Below are 27,254 nucleotides of genomic sequence, written 5' to 3'. Positions count from 1 at the left end.
AGATTTAGCATACATGAAAAACTTAAAATAAATCCTTATTTCCTATAGTCTTTGGACTATCACGTAACTTAAATAGAAAACTATCTTTAGAAAGATTTTCCTCAAAAAGCATTTTATTTTAAAAATCCAATTTAAATTGACCAAAAAAAATAATCTGATTTTTATTATTATTATTTTTTAAATCATTGATTTTTATCCACCCTGTTTAATTGCTACTTGGCCAGTGTAGAGTTATGAAGCGAACCTGAAAAACATTAAAATTGTTGCAGAGCAAGTACACGTTCCAGCTAGTCAAAATCATGCAATGGAATTGTGGAACGGAGTCACCAAGGGGCGTGACCCATTGGGAGTTGCAGGGTCTGGATAGAGAGGTCTAAAGACCTGCTTTTGATACCCCCACCCTTCCCCAGGCCTGATGACCCCACCCATGCTATAGAGGATGTGCCGTATTTTTCGCTCTATAAGATGCACATTTTCCCTCCTAAAAAGTAAGGGGAGATGTGTGTGCGTCTTATGGAGCGAATGCAGGCTGCACAGCTATCGCTGAAGCCAGAACAGCAAGAGGGATTGCAAAAGCAGGGATCCCTCTTGCTGTTCTGACTTCTGGGATAGCCGTGCGAAGCCTCTTCAGGGCAACGGGAGGAACACTCCCCCTGCCCTGAAGAGGCTTGGCATGGCTATCTCAGAAGCCAGAACAGCAAGAGGGATCGCTGTTTTTGCTGCATAGTGATTCCTCTTGCTGTTCTGACTTCGCTTCGCTGGAGAGGCACTGTGCAGCTTTCCTTCTCTGCGCAGCACCTCTTCAGTGCTGGAGAGGCGCTGAGCAGAGAGGGAGAGCTGCGCAGCGCCGCTCCAGCAAAGCGGGAGGAGAAACAGAGCCCCTTCCATTTCTCCTCCCGCTTTGCTGGAGCGGCGCTGCGCAGAGAGGGAGAGAATATTTTTTTTCTTGTTCTCCTCTAAAACTAGGTGCGTCTTATGGTCGGGTGTCTATTATAGAGCAAAAATATGGTATATTTGTTCTCTCTCTCATGCTAATAATTTGGACTTGTCTTGCAGGTTAAAAGGAATGAAGGAAATGCAGCGGGTATGAGGAAGCTTGTAGAATGCCTCTGTAGGTCGGATAAGGAAAACTGGCCCAAAACCTTCCAACTGGCGTTGGAGCAGGCCGAATTTTACGACCAAAGCGAACTGTGGAATTTGAATGAAGGTAACCGGGACGCGGGTGGCGCTGCGGGTTAAACCACAGAGCCTAGGACTTGCCAATCAGAAGGTCGGCGGTTCGAATCCCCGCAACGGGGTGAGCTCCCGTTGCTCGGTGCCTACTCCTGCCAACCTAGCAGTTCGAAAGCACCTCAAAGTGCAAGTAGATAAATAGGTACCACTCTGGCGGGAAGGTAAATGGCATTTCCGTATGCTGCTCTGGTTCGCCAGAAGCGGCTTAGTCATGCTGGCCACATGACCTGGAAGCTGTACGCCACCTCCCTCGGCCAATAAAACGAGATGAGCGCCGCAACCCCAGAGTCTGCCACGACTGGACCTAATGGTCAGGGGTCCCTTTACCTTTAACCAGGCAAATGGTCGTTGGGCCAGCTTTAGCCCTTTTCCAGGCCTTCTCAAAATGGGGAGTTGACCCACATGCATGTTGAGGTGAGGATGTCTATGCCAGCTCACCCCACCCCACCCCAGTTCAAGACTTCTCTGCACATTTTGAAAGCCTGGGGCTGTCGCCACCAAAACAACCATTGTGCGAATGTTCGATGCCTTTTCTTTTACCCCATGTTCAGGTAGTGTCGATAACACCTGTGTGGAAATGAGAGACGAAGACGAGGGAGCCTGTGCTGTTGATATCAATATACAGTTTTCTGAAGAAGCCGAATCGGACAATATGAGCGCGAGTCCGGGTTCCTCGTCGTTGGGTAAGACCACCAGAAACTGTGTTAGCATCCGTATAAGAATCTGCATCCTATATTTAAATAAATGTAGAAAGGTAAAAAAATTCTCATTAAAAGTCTTCGGATAACCCTAGTAGTGTTGTTAATCGCTTACCAAAAAAAATTAAATATTGTGTAAATTTACTCCAGTCTTTTGGAAGACTTGATCGTTCTGGTTTCAGATTTTTCCCATCAGCTTCGCCAGTTCCGCGAAGTCCATCATTTTCACCTTCCACTCTTCTTTTGGTACTTCTTTTGATTCCATTTTTGGGCTAGAAGGGTTCTTGCCATTGTTACTGCATACATGAACAGTCTTTTATCCTTTTTTGGTCTCTCTTCACCTACTATACTCAGTAAAAGGACTTCTGGTTTTTTAACAAAAGTGTTTTTAAACATTTTCTTTAACTCATTATATATCATTTCCCTGTAAGCTTTTACCTCTTTACAAGTCCACCACATATGGTAAAGGATACCTTCCTTTTCTTTACATTTCCAACACTCGTTAGATCTTGTCCTATACATTTTAGCAAGTATTGATGGTGTTAAATACCATCTATACATCATTTTCATCACATTTTCTTTAAGTGCACCGCATGCAGTAAAATTAATACCTTCATTCCACAGCCTTTCCCAAGATTCTAACTGAATATTATATCCAAGATCTTTAGCCCAGTGTATCATCACCCCTATTATTACAGCCTTTAAACAGCTGTACATAAACAATTGTATATAAACGTCATCTGGACTAAAAAAGTAGAGGCGCTGGTCTGAAAATAATATTGGAGATGGAGGGCCGCCATGGCTGGGGGTTGCTTTAGCACTTGTAACTGCAAGGTTTGTATCGTTTCTTAAATAGATAACATGTAAGTTTTAAGAAGTGCCTTTTCTCAAAGTGCTTCTCCCCTGCTTGTGTTCCTAGGTCCTTGCCCCCGATCTGTTTATGTTCCAAAGGAGGCCAGGAGTTACCAGACTGAACTTGCCCGGCCTGCTCTCAGTGGCAAGCATACCATCATCTGTGCCCCTACTGGTAAGTTTATTAAATGGTAATAGCCAGCATTTGAATTGCAACACATTTCACATGTTCAGATTGCTTCACAAACGTCACAGTCATTGCCAGAACACCAGGAAGAAGAGTCAAGACAACCAAATGTGGAAGAGTAGGTTATATTTATTAAATATAATAAAGGTACCCCTGACCGTTAGGTCCCGTCGCGGACGACTCTGGGGTTGCACGCTCATCTCGCTCTATAGGCTGAGGGAGTCGGCATTTGTCCGCAGACAGCTTCTGGGTCATGTGGCCAGCAGGACTAAGCCACTTCTGCCAAACCAGAGCAGTGCACAGAAATGCCGTTTACCCTCCCACCGGAGCAGTACCTATTTATCTACTTGCACTTTGACGTGCTTTTGAACTCCTAGGTGGGCAGGAGCTGGGACCGAACAACAGGAGCTCACCCCCGTCACAGGGATTCGAACTGCTGACCTTCTGATCGGCAAGCCCTAGGCTCTGTGGTTTAGACCACAGCGCCACCCGCGTCCCATTAAATATAATAACTTGAACCGATAAACTAGTCAGAGTCAATCTGTGTAACCGGATCAACTAAAGTCCGGGCAGGTGTTCATTAATAGATGGGGGTACTTTCACCTGGGGCATAGAAACTCTGTGTGACTAAGGGATGCCCACAACCCAATGCTGCCTCAGGTAAGTGTTCCATTATTTCTTAAATCTTCTCACCTGCCCGGACCACATGCCCACTAGCCAAATTGAAGGAGCAGCACTCCAACAAACATCACCCTACAGTATGGAATAAGCGGGGGGAAAGAAGACCCCGGTCCATTAGAGTATCCCCCCCCCCCCAAATTCCTATTCTGCCCTTGGAAAACAGATGACTAGCCTGTAGGCCCACACCACAAAAGGGTGGGGGGAGGTGCCGAATAAAGAAGAGGGGTGAGTGTGGGACAGAGCAAGCTTAAATAGCTTGTCACCACCTCTCCCCATTGAGCGAAATTGCCCATTGGGCCATAACATTTCCCCCTGGGGAGATACCACCTCTCCTCTTCTTCCCGGGGAGGAGGGGTGTGGCAAATTTATCCCACCCACCCAAAAATGGTGGGAATGGCATTATTACAATAGCCTTAAAAGGCTCAAATTATCCCCATGTTCTAGCTGGGGAACTGAAGTTGTAAGTTCATGACTGTGTTGCTTCTTATTTATTTAATGGAGGGAATTTGAGCAGTATACAATCATTAAGATGTTTAAGCAGCTTACAAAAAATACTGGTTGGCTGGCATCTGTCTTGGGAGACGATGGATGACTGCACCTTGGGGCCAAAGCCGTTTAGAGCTTCAAAGGTCAGCACCAACACTTTGAATTGTGCTCGGAAATGTACTGGAAATGTACATATCTGGATATGTCTGGGGTAGGAGCTGAAATTAGAGACTTGCCCTCTCGTAGTCCAAACTCTGAGCCTGGGGATCAGGTCCTCTGTTGGTACATACAATACAGTCATCTCTTAGGCAGGTGGTATGGAAGTTGCAGAAAGGTATAAGGCCATTTTGGTTCATTCCAAGAGCAGTGAGGCGCTTTTGCTTTGCAAATCTATCCAACCAGCCCTGTCTTCTGCATTCTGTCTTCATAGGTTCTGGGAAGACTTTTGTGTCTATTATGATATGTGACCATCACCTCCGCAACATGCCTCCTGGACGGAAGGGGAAAGTGGTCTTCCTCACGACTAAAGTCCCAGTATATGAACAACAGAAGAAAGTCTTTGAGGAATATTTCAAGGGAAAGTACGACCTTAAGTCCACCTATGTAGTTGTTGAGCCTTCTTGAACCCAAACGATTGGGAAAGGAAAGGTTTTTCTATATAGATCCTATACAGAAAGATGCTTCCTAATCTTCTTTCCAGAGAAGATATAGAAAAGGTTTTTCTATATAGATCCTATACAGAAAGATGCTTCCTAATCTTCTTTCCAGAAAAATGGGTGCCCTATCTCCTCCACCCCCAGATGTCTTCCTACCTTCATTGCAAGGAAGAGTTTTATCTCTGTGTCAGATCTGCAATGCCTGGTCATCCACAGTTTAACTGGGCTCTGCTACCCTAGGTTGACATCGTCATTCAGCTGCTTGGTCCAGCGTCTGTCAAAACATCATGTGAAGCCAGGAATCCTCCTGTATAGCAAGGGTTGAAAGCTACTGGTCCCCAAGCCCTGCGGCTGAGAGAGGGACACAGAGCTTCTCATTCGGACCATCTGCTATCACTGCAGATGACCAAGAAGAAGCACAGGCAGTCACCAGTGGCGGAAGCCACCGCATGGAACTGCCTGTGATTCCCAGCTTCCTTGCTGGCCTTTCCATGTGGCCTGTCTGTCTGCTCTGTAAAGCTCCTGTGAAGTGAAGGATCAGGTCCATTTAAATGGTAGGTGTCGAAAGGACAGAATGCACTGGTTCCGGTAAAACACGTGAGAGAAAATCCAGCAAGTGTTTTAATATACGGAGTGTCGGACCAAACCAAAAGCTGTTGTTGTTCAGGTGGATTGAATGCTTAAAAAAAAAAAATTGACCAAAGCCCTTCAGAGCAGTCAAATGCTCAAACTCAAGAGTGGCTTGGGAGAGGGAGTGATATCTGCTTGGCCTCTTGGCAGTGGCATTGCCACCACTTCCTGGAGCTCTCACCGGTACCAGTGGCGTAGCCTCAGTTGTCAGTGCGCGGGGCAAGGTACAAAAGGGACAGGCCACCAAGGCTCATGGGCCTGCTTCCTCGTTTGACGGCATGCCACCATGCTTGTGGCTTCCTGCTCCCATGCAAGGGGCTCTGTGGCAGCCCCAGGACAGCAGTGACACAGCACACACCGCAGCGGTGCCAGTCGTGGTGCGAGAAGCATGTGGCGCCAAAGGGGGTGGGCAGCGAGAGGGGGCTCTGCCCCAGCAGGGAAGGGACAGGCCAACTGCTCGCTCTCCACTCGCAGCCCACCCGGGTGCTCAGGAGACACGGGTTGCCGGGCCGGAAAAGGGAGCCACCTCCAGTCTAGCGGCCCAGTTGCGCCCTTCAGAATTTGCACCCGGGGCAATGGTCCCTGATGCCTCCCCCCCCCCCTCACTCCTGGTGAGCAGCGGCGGTGCCACTGCGAAGAGGCCAAGTGTGTACTGCCAGCCCTCCCCACCAACTGCTCCTGCTCAAGCCTTCGTTCTTCTAGTATTTGCCAATTGTGAATTGTGGCCTGGTTCAGCCATTCCTTGACCAGAAAGAGTCTCCTTGTGTTGGATGAGCAGGTGCAGACAGTATATATTTACTACTACTACTACTACTACTACTAACAACAACAACAATAAAATTTTATTTATATCACGCCCTTCCCGGTTCAAAAACCGGGCTCAGGGCGGCTAACAACAAATTTAAAACACTTTAAAACATTTAATTATAAAAGCAGCATAAATTACAGTATAAAAACATGAATAACAATAAAAACCAAAAATCAGTTAGATGATCCCCAGGGCTACCTGGCTGAATTGGTCCTACTTGGGCCAGCGAGGAGGCCAGGGGAGAATTAGCTGTGGGGTCTCAGAGCGGGTGATCTTCATAAAAGGGGAGGGGGAGGGAAGGGAAGGGAAATAAAAGATCAGGCTGAATTCAAATTAAAGGCCAGGCGGAATAGCTCTCTTTTACAGGCCCAACGGAAGGAGATTAAATCCTGAAGGGCCCTAGTCATTAATTACTTATTAATTAAATACCTGCCACCTTTTGATTTTCCATACATCTTTCCCCTCGCAAATTTCTCCTGGGGGTGCCAAATTATGAAACGATAAAGCAAAAGGTGGAGTGGGGACTTGGGCACATAGATCTTTCACACGGTGGTATTTTGAACACCTTCTCACATGCCTTCAGACCTGCTGAGTGCCCAAGGTGAGCTCCTAGTGTTATCAACGGCGTCTGTCTCCCTCTCTCGCTTCCAGATTCAGTGTTGCAGGCCTGTGTGGGGAAAGCGCAGTGGGTGCCCCTTCGGATATGGTTATCGAGGCGAACGATATCACCATCATGACGCCTCAGATTCTCGTGAATTGCCTCAACCACGGAGAGCAAGCTTCCCTCTCGTCGTTCACGCTGATGATTTTCGACGAGTGCCACAACACGACCGGGAATCACCCTTACAGCGTGTTGATGTCCAAGTACTTGGACCTTAAATTTGAGCAAGCCGCAACACCACTACCTCAGGTGAGACGTGGTTTGGTCGTGGAGAAGGTTTGGGAACGCAGGCCAAAACAACCAAAAAAACCTTAGAGCTTTTTCATGGGTCAACTATTAGAAGCTCAGAAGAATTGCATCCGTCTGCCAGGGAAAGTCAGGATGGGTGAAGTCAAAACTAGGGCTGGACGATAGATAGATGTTTTCAACATCGTGATATATCACCAGGTAACATTGCAATATACCGCTATATCACGGGGTCTGAAATAAGGATGGAACTATGTCGAGGCATTACGGGAGCTGGGTGGTGCTGTGGGTTAAACCACAGAGCCTAGGACTTGCTGATCAGAAGGTCGGCAGTTCGAATCCCCACAACGGGTTGAGCTCCTGTTGCTTGGTCCCTGCTCCTGCCCACCTAGCAGTTCGAAAGCACGTCAAAGTGCAAGTAGATAAATAGGTACTACTCCAGCGGGACGGTAAACGGCGTTTCCGTGCGCTGCTCTGGTTCGCCAGAAGTGGCTTAGTCATGCTGGCTACATGACCCAGAAACTGTACGCTGGCTCCCCTGGCCAATAAAGCGAGATGAGCGCCGCAACCCCAGAGTCGGCCACCACTGGAACTAATGGTCAGGGGTCCCTTTACCTTTACCTATGTCGAGGTATTAGCTGGCTTCACAGTTTTTCCCACATTGTGATGGTTTTTGTGTAGCACACACACACACACATCATGATTTGCAATATATTGCCAGGTCAAAATTCATGAAACCGATATCACGCTTTGGATTTCAAACTGGTTTTGGACAATATATCACCCACAATATATCATGCAATAGTCACAACTGCTTTTATAGGTCAGGCTCGGGGTCAAACGCTGCCCTTCAGCTTCTCTGTCTGGTCACAGAGACTCTCCTCAGACCATACCTTTCCATAGAATTACCTCACACCTTTCTTGAGTGTTTCTGCTTTCTTGAAATGTCACCTTGAGCTTTGACAATGCCTCTCGCTTGCCTAGATGAAAGGATGGGTGGCTGGGTGTAGAAGCTAGCCTAGTGTGCAAAGGTAAAATCTGCATTAACCGCCTCGCCCAGTTTTGTCTCAGATACATAACCTAGGTGCCAAATGGCTCCTTAAACCAAGGTTGCACGTATGCATAAAGCAAGATGTGCAGTTTATAGGGACTAAACTTGCCACAGTTTCCACAGTTGCAGGTGTGCAAATAAATCAATTGCAACGTGTGCTCAGATTGTAGGACTGACGGCTTCCCTTGGAGTTGGCAGTGCCAAGAGCCTGGGTGAGACGGTGGAATACATTTGCAAGATCTGTGCCATGCTGAATGCCGAAGTTATATCGACAGTCAGAGAAAACATAAAGGACCTGGAGGAAGTTGTCTACAAGCCCCAAAAATGTTAGTAGACATCTTAGCTGCTGTCTTTTTGAAGGAATGTAGCTTCCATCCATGCTCATTAGAAGAAGACGCCCAGGGAGATCTACTTACACGGTAAAGGAGATTAGACCTGAGCAAGGCTAGAGGGGTTTTTCAAGTTGCGGTATAGACCCTTGCCACCCCACTGCTCTTTTACATTAATGGCGCTGGTAGAGGCTCAGTGTTGCGGGCAACACTGTGGAACACAAGGAACAGTGGGATTATAGATCACAGCCTGCAGATCATGCATGGTGCCTTCCTAAATGGCTCTGCTCTCTTCATACCTTCAGCCAAAGTTGCAATCCTAACCCCACTTACCTGGGAACCCCACTGAATTCAATAGGACCTACTTTGGAGTAGACCTGGGACTCAACTACAATAGTTTTTTTAAAAGCGTTTTAAATGCGTTATAATGCTGTGACACCAGATGACGCAGTAGAGGTAGATCCTTCGGCAACGTGATTTCTCATTGTGAGCTCTTCTGAATTTTTTTTTTTTTAATGTGTCTAGATCCTGGTTAGGATTGCACTATTATTATTACCCCACCCATTTCTCTGGGTTGCTCCAGCCGCTGTGGCGAGCTTCAAACACACATGAAAACATAATAAAATACCAAACATTAAAAGCTTCCTGATAGAGGTCTGCTTTCAGGTGTATTCTAAAAGTTGTGTAGTTCTTTATCTCCTTGACATCTGATGGGAGGGTGTTCCACAGGGTGGGCACCACTGCTGAGAAGGCCCTCTGCCTGGTTCCCTGTAGTGCCATTGATTTTTTTGTCAATTTCCCTTAAAAAAGGGGAAAACATATTTTTGGGGGGAGACACAACTTTGCCCCTCCCCCCCCAAAAAAAGCTCAATGGAAACTTTTTGAAATATGGCAACTCTAAGCTAAGGCCATTTTTACTTGTGATAACAGGATTGTGGTCTAATCTTCCATGTCATCATTGATGCACTTGTATTGTACTTCCTCCAGTCTGCCAGTTGGACATGGGAAAGTACCTGTCAATTATGGCTTCCCTACATGCATTGCAGGGGCTGGGCCATGCTTTCTAGCAGCAAAGGGAAATTGAGATTGCATGTTGGTGTAAGAGAAAGTCCTCCCCATTTTTGAAAGAACACATTTTCTGTTGGGGTGAGGACCCAAGTAATCATGAATGGATGATCTCAGGTTCCAGGTAATAACATATTGCTAATGTTGGTTCTTCTTTACTGCAGTGACTTGCCTTGTGAAGAAACGTCCCCAAAACCGCTTTGTCACCATTATTGCAGACATGATGTCTGCAACTGAGAGCCTAGCAAGAAAACTCTATGCTATAGGTAAGGGCCTGGAGCAGGATTAGGGATGTCATTCCTCAGCTACATCTATATGTCTTTGGGACACTTACGTAATGTCTTTGAGGTAGTCACTGTTTTCCCAGCTTAATTATAATGACTACTTGTCACTTGTTGTTGTGTTACTATTGCAAAGCAATTTACACAGATGATGATGATGATTATATTTACATCCCGCCTTTTCCCAAGACTGGGAATCAAGGCAGCGTACAAACAACATAGAAAAAGTTAAACTCTTAAAACAGTTTAATACATGCATACACAGCTATCTATTTCTGCCTCTGGGGTGAAATCAAACCACGGTGTTAGCAACACCAGAGTGCCCACCCCACTCAATCTATATCTATATCTATATATCTATATCTTATCTAAAGATTCACACGCCACAAGAGCACTTAGGCTTAATGGATTAACTTCACTTTATAAACCACCGTATTTTTCGCTCTATAAGACGCACCAGACCACAAGACGCACCTTGTTTTTGGAGGAGGAAAACAAGAAAAAAAATATTCTGAATCTCAGAAGCCAGAACAGCAAGAGGGATCGTAGCGCAGTGAAAGCAGCAATTCCTCTTGCTGTTCTGGCTTCTGGGATAGTTGCGCAGCCTGCATTCACTGCATAAGACGCACACACATTTCCCCTTACTTTTTAGGAAGGAAAAAGTGAGTCTTATAGAGCAAAAAATATGGTATATATAGTTCCTGTTTAGAAAGTGAATTCTATACCTAGGGTTACAAACACACAACATGCATTTAAAAGCAAATGTGTTCACCCAAAGAATCCTGGGAACTGGAGTTTACCACCCACAGAGCCACAATTTCAATCACCCTTAACAAACTACAGTCCCCAGGATTCTTTGGGGAAGTCATGCTTTGAAGGTACGCTGTGTATGCTCCCCGTGCCTCATTTACGTGGCTATCTTTTTATTGAGTTTGGCAACGGCATACCTGTTTTTCCCTCCCCTCACCCCATCAGATGCTTTGTCTCACATTAAAAGTCGGTGTTTTGGAACCCAGAAATATGAGCAATGGATCGTTGATGTGCAGAAGAAATGCCGAGTGTTGCAGATGCCAGACAAAGAGGAAGAAAGCCGCGTTTGCAAGGCTCTTTTCATTTACACAGAGCACCTTCGGGTGAGTAGCCACTCTTTCCTCAGAAAGCCAGCCATTTCCCCTCTGCTCTGCGTCCAGGAATGAACAGAGGGATTTGTGTTTAGCCTGTCTTATTTGGATTGATGTTACAATAGTCAATGATGGACTTCTACACTCATATTCGTCTCCTTGGGAGCCACTTTGTCGTTCTGTGGCAACTCTTTCCACTCAGTGAGTTATTACTCTTCACTGTCTTACCACACATACAATTCAGGCAGTGTTTTCTATTAGAGAAAATTACCAAGTTCATGTGGTGAGTTTGCATCCGCAAGCTACTTTAGGTGAGAGGGGTTTAAAGCAGGCCTGGTTTGGCCGCCATTTTGTGTCATGCCAACCCCAAGAAACCTCACTAGACGCTTCTGCTTTGTGGTTGAAGGGCACCACTAAAATGTTCTTGACTGGCCCAGATAATAAATGTTCAAGATTTCTTTTAGCTTCCTTGAACTCTAATGAATGTGTCTTGCTTCTCTGGACAGAGGATAGAGAGAGATGTCGAAGTGTGTGTAAAAATGGCTGCTCACCCTTTCCCAGGTGGGCGACGGTTGTGACCCCCCTCGCTCCTAGCCACCATCCCAGAGCGTTCAGAGCTCACGTTGCCGCTTGGGTATCTGGGAATTCCCCCGGCCAGTTGGTCTACTAGGCAGGATTGCCCACCAATCAGAGACCCTTATGACTGGTCAGTGCTTCGCTGGTTGGCTGGGCATTGTCTTTCATGTCCAACTGGGCAGCGATGCATTTAAGCCAGCTGTGTTGGAGACCTCGGCGCAGGGCAGATTCGCCAGTGGCAGCCTTGGGATGGTCACCCCTGTAGATCATCATCTTGGGTGAGCCAAAATCCACGAGATGACCCTCACATGGTTTCAGCCCTCTGGCAGGAGGCTGAAACAGACATACACCCAATGCCTGAGCCAAAGTTCCACTTACATCTGTAATCAATAAAGTTGTGGCCATTTTCTTTCTTTTTTTTAATAATATTTTTTTTTAATTTTAACATACAAATTATAATACATACCACAAAACTTCACCACTTATACAATCTTTTTTTTTGGACTTCCATCAGCACCTCTGATGATCCACCGTTTTAACCACTACTTATGCATTTCTTAAATTCATATTGCCCTTAATTATCTTAACTAACCATCCTCCCCTTTATCCATTTTTGCAATAGTTCCAATAATTCACCTCACAAAACTTCTTGCCAACCTACAAACGTAGTCTGATCATCACAATTACTTTTCAAATAGTCTGTAAATTTACACCAGTCTTCTGTGAATTTCTGGTCCCGCAGATTTCGAATCCTTCCTGTTAGTTTATCTAGTTCTGCATAGTCCATTAATTTCATCCTCCATTCTTCTTTCGTCAACAATTCTTCTTGCTTCCATTTTTCTGCCAATAATATTCTTGCTGCCGTCGTATATAAAAACAGCTTACATTCTTTTCTATTTATATCACTTCCTACAATGCCCAGTAAAAATGCTTCTGGTTTTTTAATAAATGTATATTTCAACATTTTTTCCATCTCATTATATATCATTTCCCAGAAGCTTTTAAGTTGTGGCCATTTTCAACCTAGATCGTTGTTTGCCTGAGTCCATCTTACCACTCCTTATTTTAACCACAGCCTGCAGGTCTGGCACCACAACTAGCCTAGCGGGCAAAGCCTACATTTACTTTCATTGCCTTCCGCACCACTGGTAGTTGTGTCGTTGAAGATTGTCCAGAAGGGAGCTTGCTGCCCTCAGTCTGAAAAATCTCCCACCGCCTCTGTTTTCGCCCCTAAGTTGAATTATTGATTTCAAAAGCGTTTGAAATTTCCTTTGCACCCAGAAATACAATGACGCCCTCATTATCAATGAAGATGCACGGACTCAAGATGCACTCGCTTACCTGAAGGAGTTCTTTAAGAATATCCGAAGTGGAGGCTTTGATGAAATAGAGGAGAAGCTGACATTGGATTTTGAAGGTACTTCAGAGGAATACCCAGGGCTTTTTTTTCACCCAGCACCTCTCAGTTGGGCGCCATTGCCATTCTAAGAGAATGAGGGAGGCGTTTGTTAGGTGAGTTCCAGCACCTCTTTTTCTAGAAAAATGGCGCTGGTAATACCTCCTTTCCTGGTGGAGGTGTAGTAGCCAAGTAAGTGCATTTGAAGTATAAGTTGGAAATAAGGAGCAAGTTCTCACTAATATTGTATAAGCAAGGAAAGGTAAGGTAAAGGACCCCTGGACAGTTAAGTCCAGTCAAAGGCGACTAAAGGGTGCGGTGCTCATCTCGCTTCAGGCCAAGGGAGCCGACGTTTGTCCACAGACAGCTTTCCGGGTCATGTGGCCAGCAGGACTAAACTGCTTCTGGTGCAACAGAATACCATGATGGAAACCAGAGCACATGGGAACCCCATTTACCTTCCCACCACAGTGGTACCTATTTATCTACTTGCACTGGCGTGCTTTCGAACTGCTAGGTTGGCAGGAGCTGGGACAGAGCAATGGGAGCTCACCACCACAAGAGTGGATTTGAACCGCTGACCTTCTGAGCAGCAAGCCCAAGAGGCTCAGTGGTTTAGACCAGTGTTCCCCAACCTTGGGCCTCCAGCTGTTTTTGGACTACAACTCCCATCATCCCTCGCTAGCAAGACCAGTGGTCAAGGATGATGGGAATTGTAGTCCAAAAACTGCTGGAGGCCCAAGGTTGGGGAACACTGGTTTAGACCACAGCACCACAAGAAGTGAAAAAGAAGCAGGGATTAGCCAAGCTGCCTTAATCCTTTGCTGATGAAACTCTTAAAAGGTTGCTGAGATGATAAAACAAGATCACCTCATGGGTCCTTCCTGAAGTTTTTGGGTGAAATACAGAAAAAAATATTTGTAAGTTGCTTCAGCTCAGAGCAGGATTTAGGTTTGATGAGGCCCTGAGCTAGCTTTATAGGTCCAGCTGTCCTTTGTCAACAACAAATTGTCACTGTTTTTTGTGTTGAATATATGCTATATGGTAATTTATGGACCTAACGGTAACGGTAACGGTACCCCTGCCCGTACGGGCCAGTCTTGACAGACTCTAGGGTTGTGCGCTCATCTCACTCTATCGGCCGGGAGCCAGCGCTGTCCGCAGACACTTCCGGGTCACGTGGCCAGCGTGATGAAGTTGCTCTGGTGAGCCAGCGCAGCACACGGAACGCCGTTTACCTTCCCGCTAGTAAGCGGTCCCTATTTATCTACTTGCACCCGGGGGTGCTTTCGAACTGCTAGGTTGGCAGGCGCTGGGACCGAACGACGGGAGCGCACCCCGCCGCGGGGATTCGAACCGCCGACCTTTAGATCGGCAAGCCCTAGGCGCTGAGGCTTTAACCCACAGCGCCACCCGCGTCCCTTTAATTTATGGACCTAGTAGGTATCTAAAGCCATTTGCACATAACAAAATATGTATTTTATCAAAGTACATCCAGTTTTTTCCCCTTTAAATTTTTTTGGGGCCCCCAAGAGAGTGGGGCCCTAAGCTATAGCTTGTTTAGCTTATACATAAATCCGGCACTGCTTCAGCTAGTCTGTTTTTTTTTAAGAGAAGTAACTAAGCAAGTATTATAGAGAAGTAAAAGAAACTAGCAATGGTCTTGTGTACTAGATTCTTCCTTTTTCTTCGGGGGCAGGGGGTATGATCTCTCATATATCACACACACATGGAGATAAAACTTTTTTCTCTGCAGCTAAATTGCCAGAGCTGTGTAAAGATGCTCAGGATGAATCCAATGAAAATCCCAAATTGGAAAGGGTCACTTTTATTCTGGAAGAAGAATACCGCCTGAACCCGCAGACACGGACTATTCTCTTTGTGAAGACAAGGGCACTAGTAGCTGTAAGAGAACCTGTCTTAATAGCCCTAATGGGGCAATTGAAAATATCTTGTCTATTTATTTTGTTGTGCTTGGGCTGAAATATGAATCAATAGCATTGGCTTCCTAGCCAGTAAATTGTTTTTAAAAATAAATTAGCTATGCAGTAAAATAATCGTGACATGTCAACATAAAACACACCATCCAAAAATAGTTTTGTTCTGCTGTCTCATTTCATCAAGAGTAAAATGGCAAGGTTAGGAGTGAAGTATTGGCTTCTCTCTGTTTGAAAGGATGGATGAGTGCCAATTCAATGTGACATGAATGAGCAGGACTAGAAGCTCTCCCCTTCCTATGTGTCTGGGAGGAGAAGTTTGGAAACTTGGAAGTTTTGATTACGCATAGCTTTCTATGCTGTCTGTAGGGCTGGTTAAACAACCCATCTTAAGAAATTATGGTTTGTAGGTGGGTTATTTGAAACAAACAACAGCTGACATGTTTGTTTGGATGGCATAGCAAACCATGGTTTGCAAACCATGGTTTGCTATGTCATCTACACAAACAAACCATGGTTAGCAAACCATGGTTAGCCAAAAGTTGAAACAGAAGCTTCTGGACTCCTGCCTGTGTCACAGGAGGAGAGAGGGAAGAATATGAACTTAGCTAGGCTCTTTCCCATTTGTGAGCATCACACTTGAGTTGTGGTTCAGCATGATGTGTCCCGAGTGTGTCAGTGACACTGGGCTTCATGCAGTGTCACCAAAAGAGGACCTGTTGGAGAGGACCTTCTCAAACCGCCCGGAAGGTATATGCTTCAAAGCATAACTTCATTTCAATCCTAGGACAGTTTTTCCTGTCCTATGTATTCAGTGCTCTGAATTTTTTAAAGATGGTGACTGGTTAGTGAGTTGAAAAGAACGCTGTTGATTCCTTACAGAATACCGTATTTTTCGCTCTATAAGACGCACTTTTCCCCTCCTAAAAAGTAAGGGGAAATGTGTGTGTCTTATGGAGCGAATGCAGGCGGGAGGCTCTGCTCAGCGTTCCCTTTAAAGAGCCGCGCGTGTGCGGCTCTTGGGGGCTGTTCCCCGAGGAGGGAGAAGGGCTGCCCTCCTCGGGGAAAAGCCCCCAAGAGCAGCACACATGTTCTCTTTGAAGGGAGCGCAGGTCTTAGGGGAGGCTTAGCCGCGCGCAGCCTCTCCTGAGCAGGGCGATGAAGGCTCCCCCTGCCCGGGAGAGGCTATGCGGCTATCCCATAAACCAGGACAGCAAGCGGGATCACTGCGCAGTGATCCCGCTTGCTGTCCTGGCTTCTGGGATTCAGATTTTTTTTTTCTTGTTTTCCTCTTCCAAAACCTTGGTGCGTCTTATGGTCTGGTGCATCTTATAGAGCGAAAAATACAGTATCTGCCCCAAAATGTTGAGCATCTGTTTGTGTAGATATATGTGGGAGTGTGGCCTAAAGCTCAGCTGAATCAAAGATTGGGTGGAAAGAAATTCTGAAACCAATAAATTTTACAGGCATTGAAGAACTGGATAGAAGAGAACCCCCAACTTCAACACCTAAAGCCAGATGTATTGATGGGCCGTGGAAAAAGGAATCAGCAAACAGGTAAGGGAACTTTGTCTTTTACTAACTTTGTTGAGGCAATGCCAATTCAGAACACCACACTATTTAGAACGGTGAATAGCAGTGCCTTTGTTAAGGGCAATGCCTGTGTTAATAGCTTTCATTCTGTGGATAATTTTTATTTTTCTTGGTCAACTTTTTTTTTTAAAAGGTATGACACTCCCAAATCAAAAAGGTGTCTTGGACTCCTTCAAAACCGATGGGGACAGCAAGATGCTCATAGCTACATCTGTTGCCGATGAAGGGATAGATATTGCTCAGTGCAACCTTGTTCTTCTGTATGAATATACGGGCAACGTCATCAAAATGATACAAGTCCGAGGTAGGTGGTGTAATTATTCCATGGTCCATAGGCCGGGATGGTGTTCCAATTGAGGGTGAGCTTATACTGCCAATTGTGCAGCTGCACAATTCATAGCAGGCTATGCAAGCCTGGAAAGCAGGTGTTTTGGGAGTCTGTTTGTAGACATTGCCCCCATCATGGAACAAAATATGAGCTTATTGATCCTGGCCATGGTTTTGTTTCTGTTTTGCTCAATAGTTATTACGTTCTTAAAGTGTTTAGAGCAGAGGTAGTCAATGCAGGGGACATGGGTGGCGCTGTGGTCTAAACCACTGAGCCTAAGCTTGCCAATTGGAAGGTCAGCAGTTAGAATCCCCGCAAGAGGGTGAGCACCTGTTGTTCGGTCCCAGCTCCTGCCCACCTAGCAGTTCAAAAGCACACCAATGCAAGTAGATAAATAGGTGCCGCTCCAGTGGGAAGGTAAACAGCATTTCCGTGCGCTGCTCTGGTTCGCCAGAAGCGGCTTAGTCGTGCTGGCCACACGACTCGGAAGCTGTCTGTGGACAAATGCTGGCTCCCTCGGCCTATAGAGCGAGATGAGCACCGCAACCCCAGAGTCGTCTGTGACTGGTCCTAATAGTCAGGGGTACCTTTATCTTTACCTTTTAGTCAATGTGGTGCCCTCTGGAAAGGCTGGACCCCAACTCCTAGCAATCACCAACATCTGGTACTACAGAAGCCAGCAAAATTAAGTCTCTGCTTGGGCTGGGTTTCAATATCTGGTTTTCAGCATCGTTATATATCACCAGCTAACATCACAATATACCGATATATCATGGTGTCTGCAATAAGGATGGAGCTATGTGAAGCTTCAGGGTTTTCCCCACATCGTGATTTGTGCATTCATAGCATAGCAGACACACACACATCATAATTCGTAATATATTGCCAGGTCAAAAAGAATGAAACTGATATCACGATATGGACATCAAACTAGTTGTGGACGATATATTGCCCAGCCCCAGTCTCTGCCAGATTAGATTACAGTCTTAATAGGCATGATGCAAAAGGAAGAGGTGGGAACAACGAGAAGTAAGTTCAAAGTACAATGTGATCACTTTGTAGATGCAAGCATCTGGTAATCTAGCAAGTTAAACATTCTGGGCTAAACCTCCATTGGCCCCATAAAATGTTTGGGAATGTTTGTGGGAGGCAACCTGGAGGGTGGGGGATAGTGGGACACTTGGAGAGATCGGAGCTCACCCTGCTCTACCAACTGAGCTATCCCAGGGCATGTCATGTTCACACTCTTTTTTAAAAAAAAAAAAATTTTTTATTAATTTTCATTTAATTGCCATGTTCACTCTCATGCCTGGGCTTTCCTGCCCTTCTTGCCCCTCAAAGTGAAAGTGGTGGCGGGTGTCCCTCTGCCTTTCCTCGCTTTGTGGTTTCTAAACCTGTTTGTTCTGTGCCGCCGTCAGGACGCGGAAGAGCCAAAGACAGCAAGTGCATCCTTGTGACGAGCAAAAAAGAACAGGAGGAGAACGAGAAATATAACATCTTAAAGGAAGAGATGATGAACCAAGCCATTGAGAAAGTGCAGAAGTGGGACGAGGAGACATTTGCGCAGAAGGTGACTCCATTTTCATACTTTGCTTTCAAACAACAGCAACATATAACCCTCCTATTGTTGGCCCCATGAGTGAGTTCTGGAGCTCAGAAGCAGAGTACCTGGGAGAAGGGCCATAGCTGTCAACGTTTCCCTTTTTTTAAGGGAAATTCCCTTATTCTGAATAGGATTCCTCGCAATAAAAGGGAAAAGTTGACAGCTATGGAGAAGGCAAGCACAAGGGCTCAGCGGTGGAGCAATCCAATCGGGCGCCTGGGGTGGCACGCATGCCCTGTGCCCAGGGGCAGAGCCAGCGCCAGCCTCCCATGGGGAGGGGTGAGCCGGGGCAGGACACTCCGCGGGGCCTCCAGGGAGTCTCCCTTCCTCCTCCCACTCAGCCGCCCTACAGCTTGTGGGGAGGCGGTGAGCAGACCGTTTGGGCAATGTGAAGCTTACGCGCGCCCAAGCCACTGCGTTTCTCCCAGGAGAGACGCGTGGCTCGGGCACACTGCAGGCCCCGCGGCGAGTGCCGCCTGGCATTTTGTCACCCTCCTCAGTGGTAACACCCGGGGTGGCCCACCCCCACCGCACCCTCTTCCTCCGCCACTGCAAAGGCCTGCCTAAATTTTGAATGTCTTTAAAAAGCTTCCATATGCCGAGTCAGAGCCATTGGCCCATTTAGCACACTGACGGGCAGCGTCTCTCCAGCAGGCGATAATCTGGTTTTCAACATCCCAATATATCACACCAGCTAAACATTGAAGTATATTAGGATTGAAATAAGGATTGGCTGGCTTCACGGTCTTCCCCACATTGTGATTTTTGCATAGCGCACACACACATCATGATTCACAATATATCGCCTGGTCAAAAATTATGAAACCGATATCATGATATGGACTTCAAATCAGATTTGGACCATATATCACCTGTCTCTAACACACATCATGATTTGCAATATATCGCCAAGTCAAAAATTATGAAACCAATATCATGATATGGACTTCAAACCGGATAGAATTTATTAATATATTACCTAGCCCTACTCTCCAGGGTTTTAGGCAAGAGACATTTCCAACCCAGCTTGGAGATCCACCTTGGGAACTTCAGGATGTACTGTACTTTTCTGAGTGTAAGATGAGGTTTTTGTACGTTAGAATGTATAAAAATTGGGGTCCGTCTTATACCCATGGGGGGGACGGGGGATTGGTTGCTGCCACGAGCAGGAGATTGTTAGTGACTACCCACTACACTACTCACTACCCACTGTAGTGAGGGTGATTGGTGGCTGCGCCAAGGGCTTTTGTTGATTGGCTGCTGCTGCGGCAGGCTGCTGGTGGCGAGTGGTCAGACGATTGGTGGCTTCTGCGTCGTGTGTGATAGGAAGCGTTGTTCAGCTATGTGAGTGATTTTTGGCAATCCCCCCCCCCAAAAAAAGCTCAACAACAATTTTATTAATTGCAGGTCCCCCAAAATAGGGGGTGTCTTATACACAGGGGCATGTTATACACAGAAAAATAGGGTAAATCGTGCTCTGCCCCATGACCCTTCGTTGTGTCATTCCCTACATTGAAGTGTTCTGCCCTCCGCAATAATCAGCAGCCTCCAGGAGTATTCCGGCTCCCCAGAGAAGTGGTTATCTCTCGCCCTCTGTTCTAACCACTCCTTTCCCCTTAGATAAGCGACTTGCAGAAGATACAAAAGAAAATTCAAGATTCCAAGAAGAAAGAGCCTCAGCCCAAGCTGGAAACGGGCAAGCGGAAATTGTTGTGCGGGAAGTGTAAAGCACACGCCTGCGACGTGGAAGACATCCGGGTGCTTGAGGTAAACTTACAGTGGGAATTCTTACGCATTATGCCTCACGGAATGGGTTTTGTGTTGTTGTTGTTTTAACCAATTTTGTCATTTACAGAGGAGGGCATGGGTGGTGAATTTTGCGTCACTTGTATTTTTTTCTGCTCAAACTATGCAAAATGCACAAAAAAGCACACATTTCCTACAAAAGAGACAATAAATGTTTGATTCCTGAATATGCTAAAGCTATCCAATATTAGAAGCACCTTCAGCGACCTGTTGACCTCCTACGTTTTGGACTCCCAGGTCCCCATCAGCCTTGGCCAATAGGCAGGGATGTTGGGAGATGTAGCCCAGCCTTGGTTTGGTAGCACCCATTTTGGCTTCCGGTTGTAGTGGGATGCAAGTGAAATTCTGTGCACCAAATAAATGATATAATCTGTGTGTGTTTTTGCCCGGGTCCCTTGCTTTGAAATGCAGGCCATATTTCATGTGTCCAAATGCTTTGAGGGAAAACCAAAAGGGATCCTATGCCTTTGTAAAAATGGATGACCATTTTAGTCAAATGACAAATGTAAGGGATGCGTGTGGTGCTGTGAGTTAAACCACAGAGCCTAGGACTTGCCGATCAGAAGGTCAGCTGTTCAAATCCCCGCGACGGGGTGAACACCCGTTGCTCGGTCCCTGCTTCTGCCAACCTAGCAGTTCGAAAGCCCGTCAAAGTGCAAGTAGATAAATAGGTACCGCTCCGGTGGGAAGGTAAACGGCGTTTTCGTGTGCTGCTCTGGTTCACCAGAAGTGCCTTAGTCATGCTGGCCACATGACCCGGAAGCTGTCTGCGGACAAACGCCGGCTCCCTCGGCCTATAGAGCGAGATGAGCGTGCCACCCCAGAGTCGGTCACGACTGGACCTAATGGTCAGGGGTCCCTTTACCTTTAAATATAACCACAGCGGCTCTGTGGCTCATCTATATTGCTGTGGCAAGCGAGCTGTTGCTTCTGCATATTTGTGATCAGATGGAGACATGGAGTAAGATTCACAAGCCGGGCAAACGTGAATAGGATACCCTGAGGTCCAGCGCCGAGGGCCTTCCGGTGGTTCCCTCTCTGCGGGAAGCCAAGTTACAGGGAACTAGGCAGAGGGCCTTCTCAGTAGTGGCACCCACCCTGTGGAACACCCCCCCCACCAGATGTCAAAGAGAAAAATAACTACCAAACTTTTAGAAGACATCTGAAGGCAGCCCTGTTTAGGGAAGCTTTTCATGTTTAATAGGTTATTGTATTTTAGTGTTTTGTTGGAAGCCGCCCAGAGTGGCTGGGGAAACCCAGCCAGATGGGTGGGGTATAAATAATAATAATAATAATAATTTATTATTATGTAGCACTAGCCACTTGGTAAATGGTTGGTTGCAATGGCATAGCTTGCCTTGCCATTTCCCCGGGGCAAGGCAAGGATTGTGACTCCTAACCTCCTCGCAGGAATCAACAGGCGGACTTCACTGTGCCTGTGCAGTGGCTGCTCCTCATGGGTGGTCACCCACCAGTCACCATGTTCACCCTCTCAGCTCAGCAAGCTCCTGGCAGGAGTAGTGGCTGGCGCTCCTTGGCAAGCTTGGTGCCATATCTCCCAGCAGCACCGGCGTTGTAGCTGCAGCAAGCTGGCCGAGGCAGCAAGCACAGCCCTTCCCTGGCTGTCTCTCCTTGGCCGCGCAGCTCAAGGGCGGGAACCGGCGGGTCCTGGGCGAGCGGGAGACTCTCCTCACTGTGTTCCCGCTGTAGGACCTGCCCAAGGACACACACTAGGAGGGAGGCCCTATAGAAGGACCAGAACAGGCCAGGAAAAGTCCACACTCCGACTGGCGGGAGTTTGACCCAGGGCGGGGTGTCCTTTGGCCGGCCACGAGGAGGCCGCACCGCAGTCCTGAAGGCCCGGCCTGGTTGCGGCTCGCATCCCCAGGCAGCCACACTGCCTCAGCGAGGGAGGCTGTTGTGGTAGCACCGGGTTGCATCCCCTCAGAATTCTGCACCCAGGGCCCACCCAGGACACTATACCACTGGTTGGTTGCACTGAACCTTTGTGGCAGTCTGTGCAGGGTGGGATTACTGGGAACAACACCCGTATTCAATATGTTTAGAGCAAAGTCAGATATTTTCGTGTGTGTGTGTGTGTGTTTTAAATGAGTTCTCTTTGGGCTCCACCCAGAGAGATTTTTGCCCAATTGGAACTTGCCCTTGTAATGCTTGTTGCGTGGCGAGTTCCCGACCCCTGCTCCCAGATGGAAATAACGACACATGATACAATTATTAAGGTTAACGGGCTAAAAATGGCCACAACTTTATTGGTTACAGGTGATGAGCGGTATTGGCTTAGACATTGGTCCTAACCGACTATATCTGACTCCGGCCCTTCTGCTTGAAGTCCGGGAAGGGTTAACCACCAGTAGGGGGAGTCCTGCTGATGAACATCAACTGGGAGGTCCCCCAGGGTCACCGCTAGGGGTCGTGCCTTAGGCCGTCACCTCCCTAGGCTTCAGACAGGGCCACGCCCCCCCAAATCCTTTAACAGACTACCCTTCAATATGTGGGGCAGGTGATGGCGTTACCTCTCCTCTTCCGTCTACAGAACTATTCCAATGCCGAGAAGTTGTGACGATTTGCTACGAGGTAGGCGAAAACGAAGTGGCTGGTGCCAATTTGCCAAGTGGAAAAATTCCTACCAGACCCCTCAATGGCAACCAACCGCAGTCCATAGCAAGGTCAAAGAGAGAAAACCTTAGAGAGAGAGAGGGTGGGAAAACAGGAGCCGCTGGTGGGCGGACAAAGAGGGAGATCCCCAGCTGCGTCCTGCCTTTTAAATGGCAGGCCACACCCCTGGACTGACCCGATTGGCCGGCTAGGGGGTGACATAGCCGGGAATCCCCCAATCATGCAGGACTGGCCTCCCAACCCCCGCGCACGTGGAGGGGCCATGAAATCCGCAACCCCACCTCCTCCTTAAGGCAGAAGTAGCCTTGGCAGCCTGCGTGGGAGAACAGAGTGGTGTGTTTGTATGTGCGTGCACACACACATACACACAAGCCTATTGTGCAAAGGTACTATTGGTTGCTGTGCCCACTTTTGTCTCTAGCCTTGCCAACCTACGCAGCCTGGCCTGTGGGCCTCAGGGTGTTGCCCAGAAAGGAATGTGGCTCTTTGGGTGAAAACATTTCCCCACCTTTGTGCAAAGGTAAACCCCGTAAAAATATGGTTGCCATGTTTCAAGGAGTAAAATTCAGTTGTTGAGCTTCTTTTTTTCCCCCTCTTTTTTTTTTTTTTGGACATTACGAAAATGTTTTTGCTGCTTTTCACTCAAGGTGCAGACTATGCCTGTGTAGAACTAGTCCTAAATCTGGGCCGAATGTTGATGTTAACTTGTACGATTTTCTTCTAGGTAGCTCACCACACTGTCATAGATAAGAACTTCAGGAACCGGTATACAACAAGGCCTCACAGCAAACCCGTCCACTGGGGTCACTTTGAGAAAAAAAGCAAGATATACTGCAGCGATGCCAAATGCCAGCATGACTGGGGCATCGCAGTGAAGTACAAGGAATTTGAGGACATACCCGTCATAAAAATCGAGAGCTTTTCAGTATACGACGTGGTCAAAGGGAAGCAGGATTATTTCCGGAAATGGAAAGACGTTAATTTTGCACTGAAAGAATTTGATATTAAAGAAATGTCCAATTAAAATGCAGAACGGGCCAAGCTACTTGTGGAACCTTTGTTCTGAACGAACAAACAGGCACCTTCCATTTTTACAGCTTTTAAAAGGGAAGGCTAACATTGAGTGCATCTGCTGTTAATAGCATTAAACTCTGCGTTTTATCATTGCGATTACTGTAGAAGCTTCCTTTGACGTATTTTGTACTTTAGCGCTCTTAGGTGTTAGTCAGCATTGCTTGATCAAATGCCATTCTGCAAAACCTTTTAAAAAAAGAAAGAACGAACAAAAGCTTGGTGGGTTGATTGGAATCTTAACGGTATTAAGTACATGTACATTGAAGCTCTTAAGTAGATTAAACCTCTCTCCTGTCGTGTGTGGCACTCTCTGTGATGGCTTGACAACTTCGTGCACGTACTGGAAACTGTAGCTGTTGCCTTACAAAGTTCACACAGAAGCATAATATTGCTTACTTTAATTCGCCTGTGGAAACAACTCAGAGGCTATTCAGAAGAAAAAGGATAACAAGAAGAAGATTGAAAGATGGGACTGGTGAACACTAAAAGCCGCAGAAATATGAGATGATTGGACCCTACTGAACTTGAAGCATGGGAACCCCCAACAAAAAAATTTAATTTGGCAAAATATTTGGACTTTATGATATGTATTGGTATAATTTGGAATAATTAATGTGATATGATAAAAATTATTATTATTTAAAAAAGGAAACTGTAGCTGTTGCAGCTGTTAGGAAGATAATGTTGTGATTATATCTGCATTTTCTTCTTCCAATAAGGGCAAGGAGGCATAAATGATGGTACAGCCTTTGTTTGTAACTAGCCCATAATAAGGTAGGTTGGATTCCAAGGCAGCGAACAACCTTGGGCAAAAAACATTAACTCATGCATGCAAAAAGGTTTCGAGTTCTCTACACTCCTTGTTCCAAATGCCGTCCTCGAGCTACTGTCAAGTCTTTCAAATAAAAGAAATTCTTAAAAATTAGTTAATTAAAGCCACTTTAAACCCATTCAGTCTGCGGCATGATTATTGCTCTAGGAATGTTAAGCTCCTAGATAGGTAAATGTGCTATCTAGGAGGGATCAGATCAGTCTTAGTATCTGCCCATTTTGACTTAATGCATCATTCAGAATGCTACTCCTAACCAAAAACATGATTCACTGTACCTTAAGGACTTCTATTTCAACCAAATAACAAATATATGTTAAAACAGGAAGTCTCAAATCCAAAGTACAGTGGTACCTCGGTTTACAAACTTAATCCGTTCCAGAAGTCTGTTCTTAAACCGAGGTGCGCTTTCCCTAATTAGGCCTTCCGCCACCGGTGCCCTTCAACCGTTCGGATTCCGTTCGTAGACCGAGGTAAAGTTCACTATCCGGAACACTACTTCCTGTTTTGCGGAGTTGGTATACTGAATAAGTTCGTAAACAAGGCTGTTCTTAAACTGAGGTACCACTGTAAAACTATTTTCTGTCAGGAAATGAATACAGATTTGAGTTGCATTTTGCAATCAGTAAGTTTTAGGAAAAATTTAAAAACATTCCGGTCTACCCAGGCATTTGATGGTTGAAAGTCCTGTCCTTGGCACCCCTGAAATTACTAGTTTTAAGAGGAGGTGATTCTTTTTGGAAGGTTTAATTGCATTGCTTTAGTATCAATATGGTTGCTGCGCTAGACTCCTTTGGAGGAAGTTGTGGGATAGATATTTAATAACTATGGCAGCTGCAACATGGATATAAACCCAATTTTCATTGGCACAAAATTGGAAGGGTTTTTTTTTGTGTGGAAACACTACTCGTTCAATATCATGCCACTGAAAAACTCTGTTTATATTTTGAACCGGCCTATACACACTGCTTAGTAAACTTAAGCTCAGAAACCAAAATCCACAATATATAAAAACAGGCTTTTAAAAAAGAGAGAGAGGTGAAAACAGTTTTTTTGAAAATAGATTAAATTTTATTATAAATGGTCTTTCATTCTCCCTGCACCTCACACATGATCACAGAAGGAGAGAGCACTCACCCTCTCAGATATAAGAGCTAAGCCATTTAATAATTTTAGCAGTATTAGATTTTCAAGGGAAATGATTAACTCTATATGAGACCATCATACTTGATAATTTCATCTCTCAGGCACATGGAACAAAAAAACAACTGTCTGTTACTATATGAAATATTGAAGAAGCTAAGGGTAAGCCCTGTGTTAATCAGAATTTCTTATTCTACTCACCCACACAAAATAAGGTACTGGAGGCAGGATGAGGTCGATGGTGGTTGGGTGGTCAAGCATCTAGGCTCCCATTCTAATGGTTGTAAAAAAATACCACCTTGAAACACAACCAACACAGGTTTTAGACAATATTTGTGTAGCTTCCCCACAATTACTGTGAATTTCTCATCACGAAAAGGCAGATTTCATGATAACTGGATAGTGGCACGGTCGCATTTTGAGACTAGGCAGCCATTTTGCGAATCATATAGTTCAAGATGCCACCATTACGGAAATAGGTGAGCTCCACGTCTGTGTCAAACCTCATGGTGGCTTGGAAGGTTTTCCCTGTATCCAGCTGTTGAAAGGAGATAGAGACATATAAAGCATCAGCAAACAGTGTTCAATATCTCCCTAAGGCACGTGGACCACACCACGATTTCAAACCCTTGCCTCTTGCAGCCCAGTTCAGATGTAGCAATCCTAGTTCAGTCTGGTTTACCAGGCTGGGAACAAGCTATGTGCCCCCCCCCCCGGCCCACCCCTTACATGCCTTGGTTGAGGGATAAGCATTCCTTTTTCCTTAAGCCAACTTCCATGTTCCAGCTGATTAAAGAAACTGGCTTGAAAGCTCTCCCCAACCCAGATCCTCCAGGCCCAAGGATGAAGCAACTGCCCAACACATGTGATCTAGCTCAGTCGGTAGAGCATGAGATTCTTAATTCCATGGTCATGGGTTTTGAGTCCCATGTTGGGCAAAAAGTTTCCTGCATTGCAGGGGTTTGGGCAAGATGACCCCCGGGGTCCCTTCCAACTCTACAATTCTATGATTCTACCCATTTGTACTAGGTAAAGGTAAAGGGACCCCTGACCGTTAGGTCCAGTCGTGGACGACTCTGGGGTTGTGGCGCTCATCTCGCTTTACTGGCCGAGGAAGCCGGCATTTGTCCGCAGTTTTCCTGGGTCATGTGGCCAGCATGACTAAGCCGCTTCTGGTGAACCAGAGCAGTACATGGAAACACCATTTACCTTCCTGCTACAGTGGTACCTATTTATCTACTTGCACTTTGACGTGCTTTCAAACTGCTAGGGTGGCAGGAGCTGGGACAGAGCAACGGGAGCTCACTCCATCCGGGGATTCGAACCGCCAACCTTCTGATCGGCAAG

General features: G+C 46.2%; 2 protein-coding genes across 2 annotated transcripts in view; one reads left to right on the top strand and one right to left on the bottom strand.

Moving 5' to 3' along the window:
• The window catches only part of RIGI (RNA sensor RIG-I), a 30,488-nt gene extending 5,603 nt beyond the window's left edge, over positions 1–24,885 (top strand). The window contains exons 4-18 of the mRNA XM_028711919.2: positions 1,057–1,207; positions 1,785–1,916; positions 2,851–2,958; positions 4,568–4,718; positions 6,883–7,141; positions 8,353–8,515; positions 9,748–9,849; positions 10,840–10,997; positions 12,843–12,978; positions 14,714–14,862; positions 16,361–16,451; positions 16,621–16,791; positions 18,234–18,385; positions 20,039–20,185; positions 23,586–24,885. Of these exons, the coding sequence (XP_028567752.2) occupies positions 1,057–1,207; positions 1,785–1,916; positions 2,851–2,958; positions 4,568–4,718; positions 6,883–7,141; positions 8,353–8,515; positions 9,748–9,849; positions 10,840–10,997; positions 12,843–12,978; positions 14,714–14,862; positions 16,361–16,451; positions 16,621–16,791; positions 18,234–18,385; positions 20,039–20,185; positions 23,586–23,885 (2,370 nt within the window). The 3' untranslated portion in view covers positions 23,886–24,885. The remainder of the gene's footprint in view (positions 1–1,056; positions 1,208–1,784; positions 1,917–2,850; positions 2,959–4,567; positions 4,719–6,882; positions 7,142–8,352; positions 8,516–9,747; positions 9,850–10,839; positions 10,998–12,842; positions 12,979–14,713; positions 14,863–16,360; positions 16,452–16,620; positions 16,792–18,233; positions 18,386–20,038; positions 20,186–23,585) is intronic.
• A 927-nt stretch (positions 24,886–25,812) lies between these two features.
• Positions 25,813–27,254, bottom strand: part of ACO1 (aconitase 1) — a 56,912-nt gene continuing 55,470 nt past the window's right edge. Inside the window, exon 21 of the mRNA XM_028711920.2 lies at positions 25,813–26,445. Coding sequence (XP_028567753.2) covers positions 26,332–26,445 — 114 coding nt within the window. The 3' untranslated portion in view covers positions 25,813–26,331. The remainder of the gene's footprint in view (positions 26,446–27,254) is intronic.

This window comes from Podarcis muralis, chromosome 17 (genome assembly GCF_964188315.1).
Source record: "Podarcis muralis chromosome 17, rPodMur119.hap1.1, whole genome shotgun sequence".
Classification (NCBI taxonomy): Eukaryota; Metazoa; Chordata; class Lepidosauria; order Squamata; family Lacertidae; genus Podarcis; species Podarcis muralis.
This window is presented reverse-complemented; position numbering and strand designations above follow the sequence as displayed.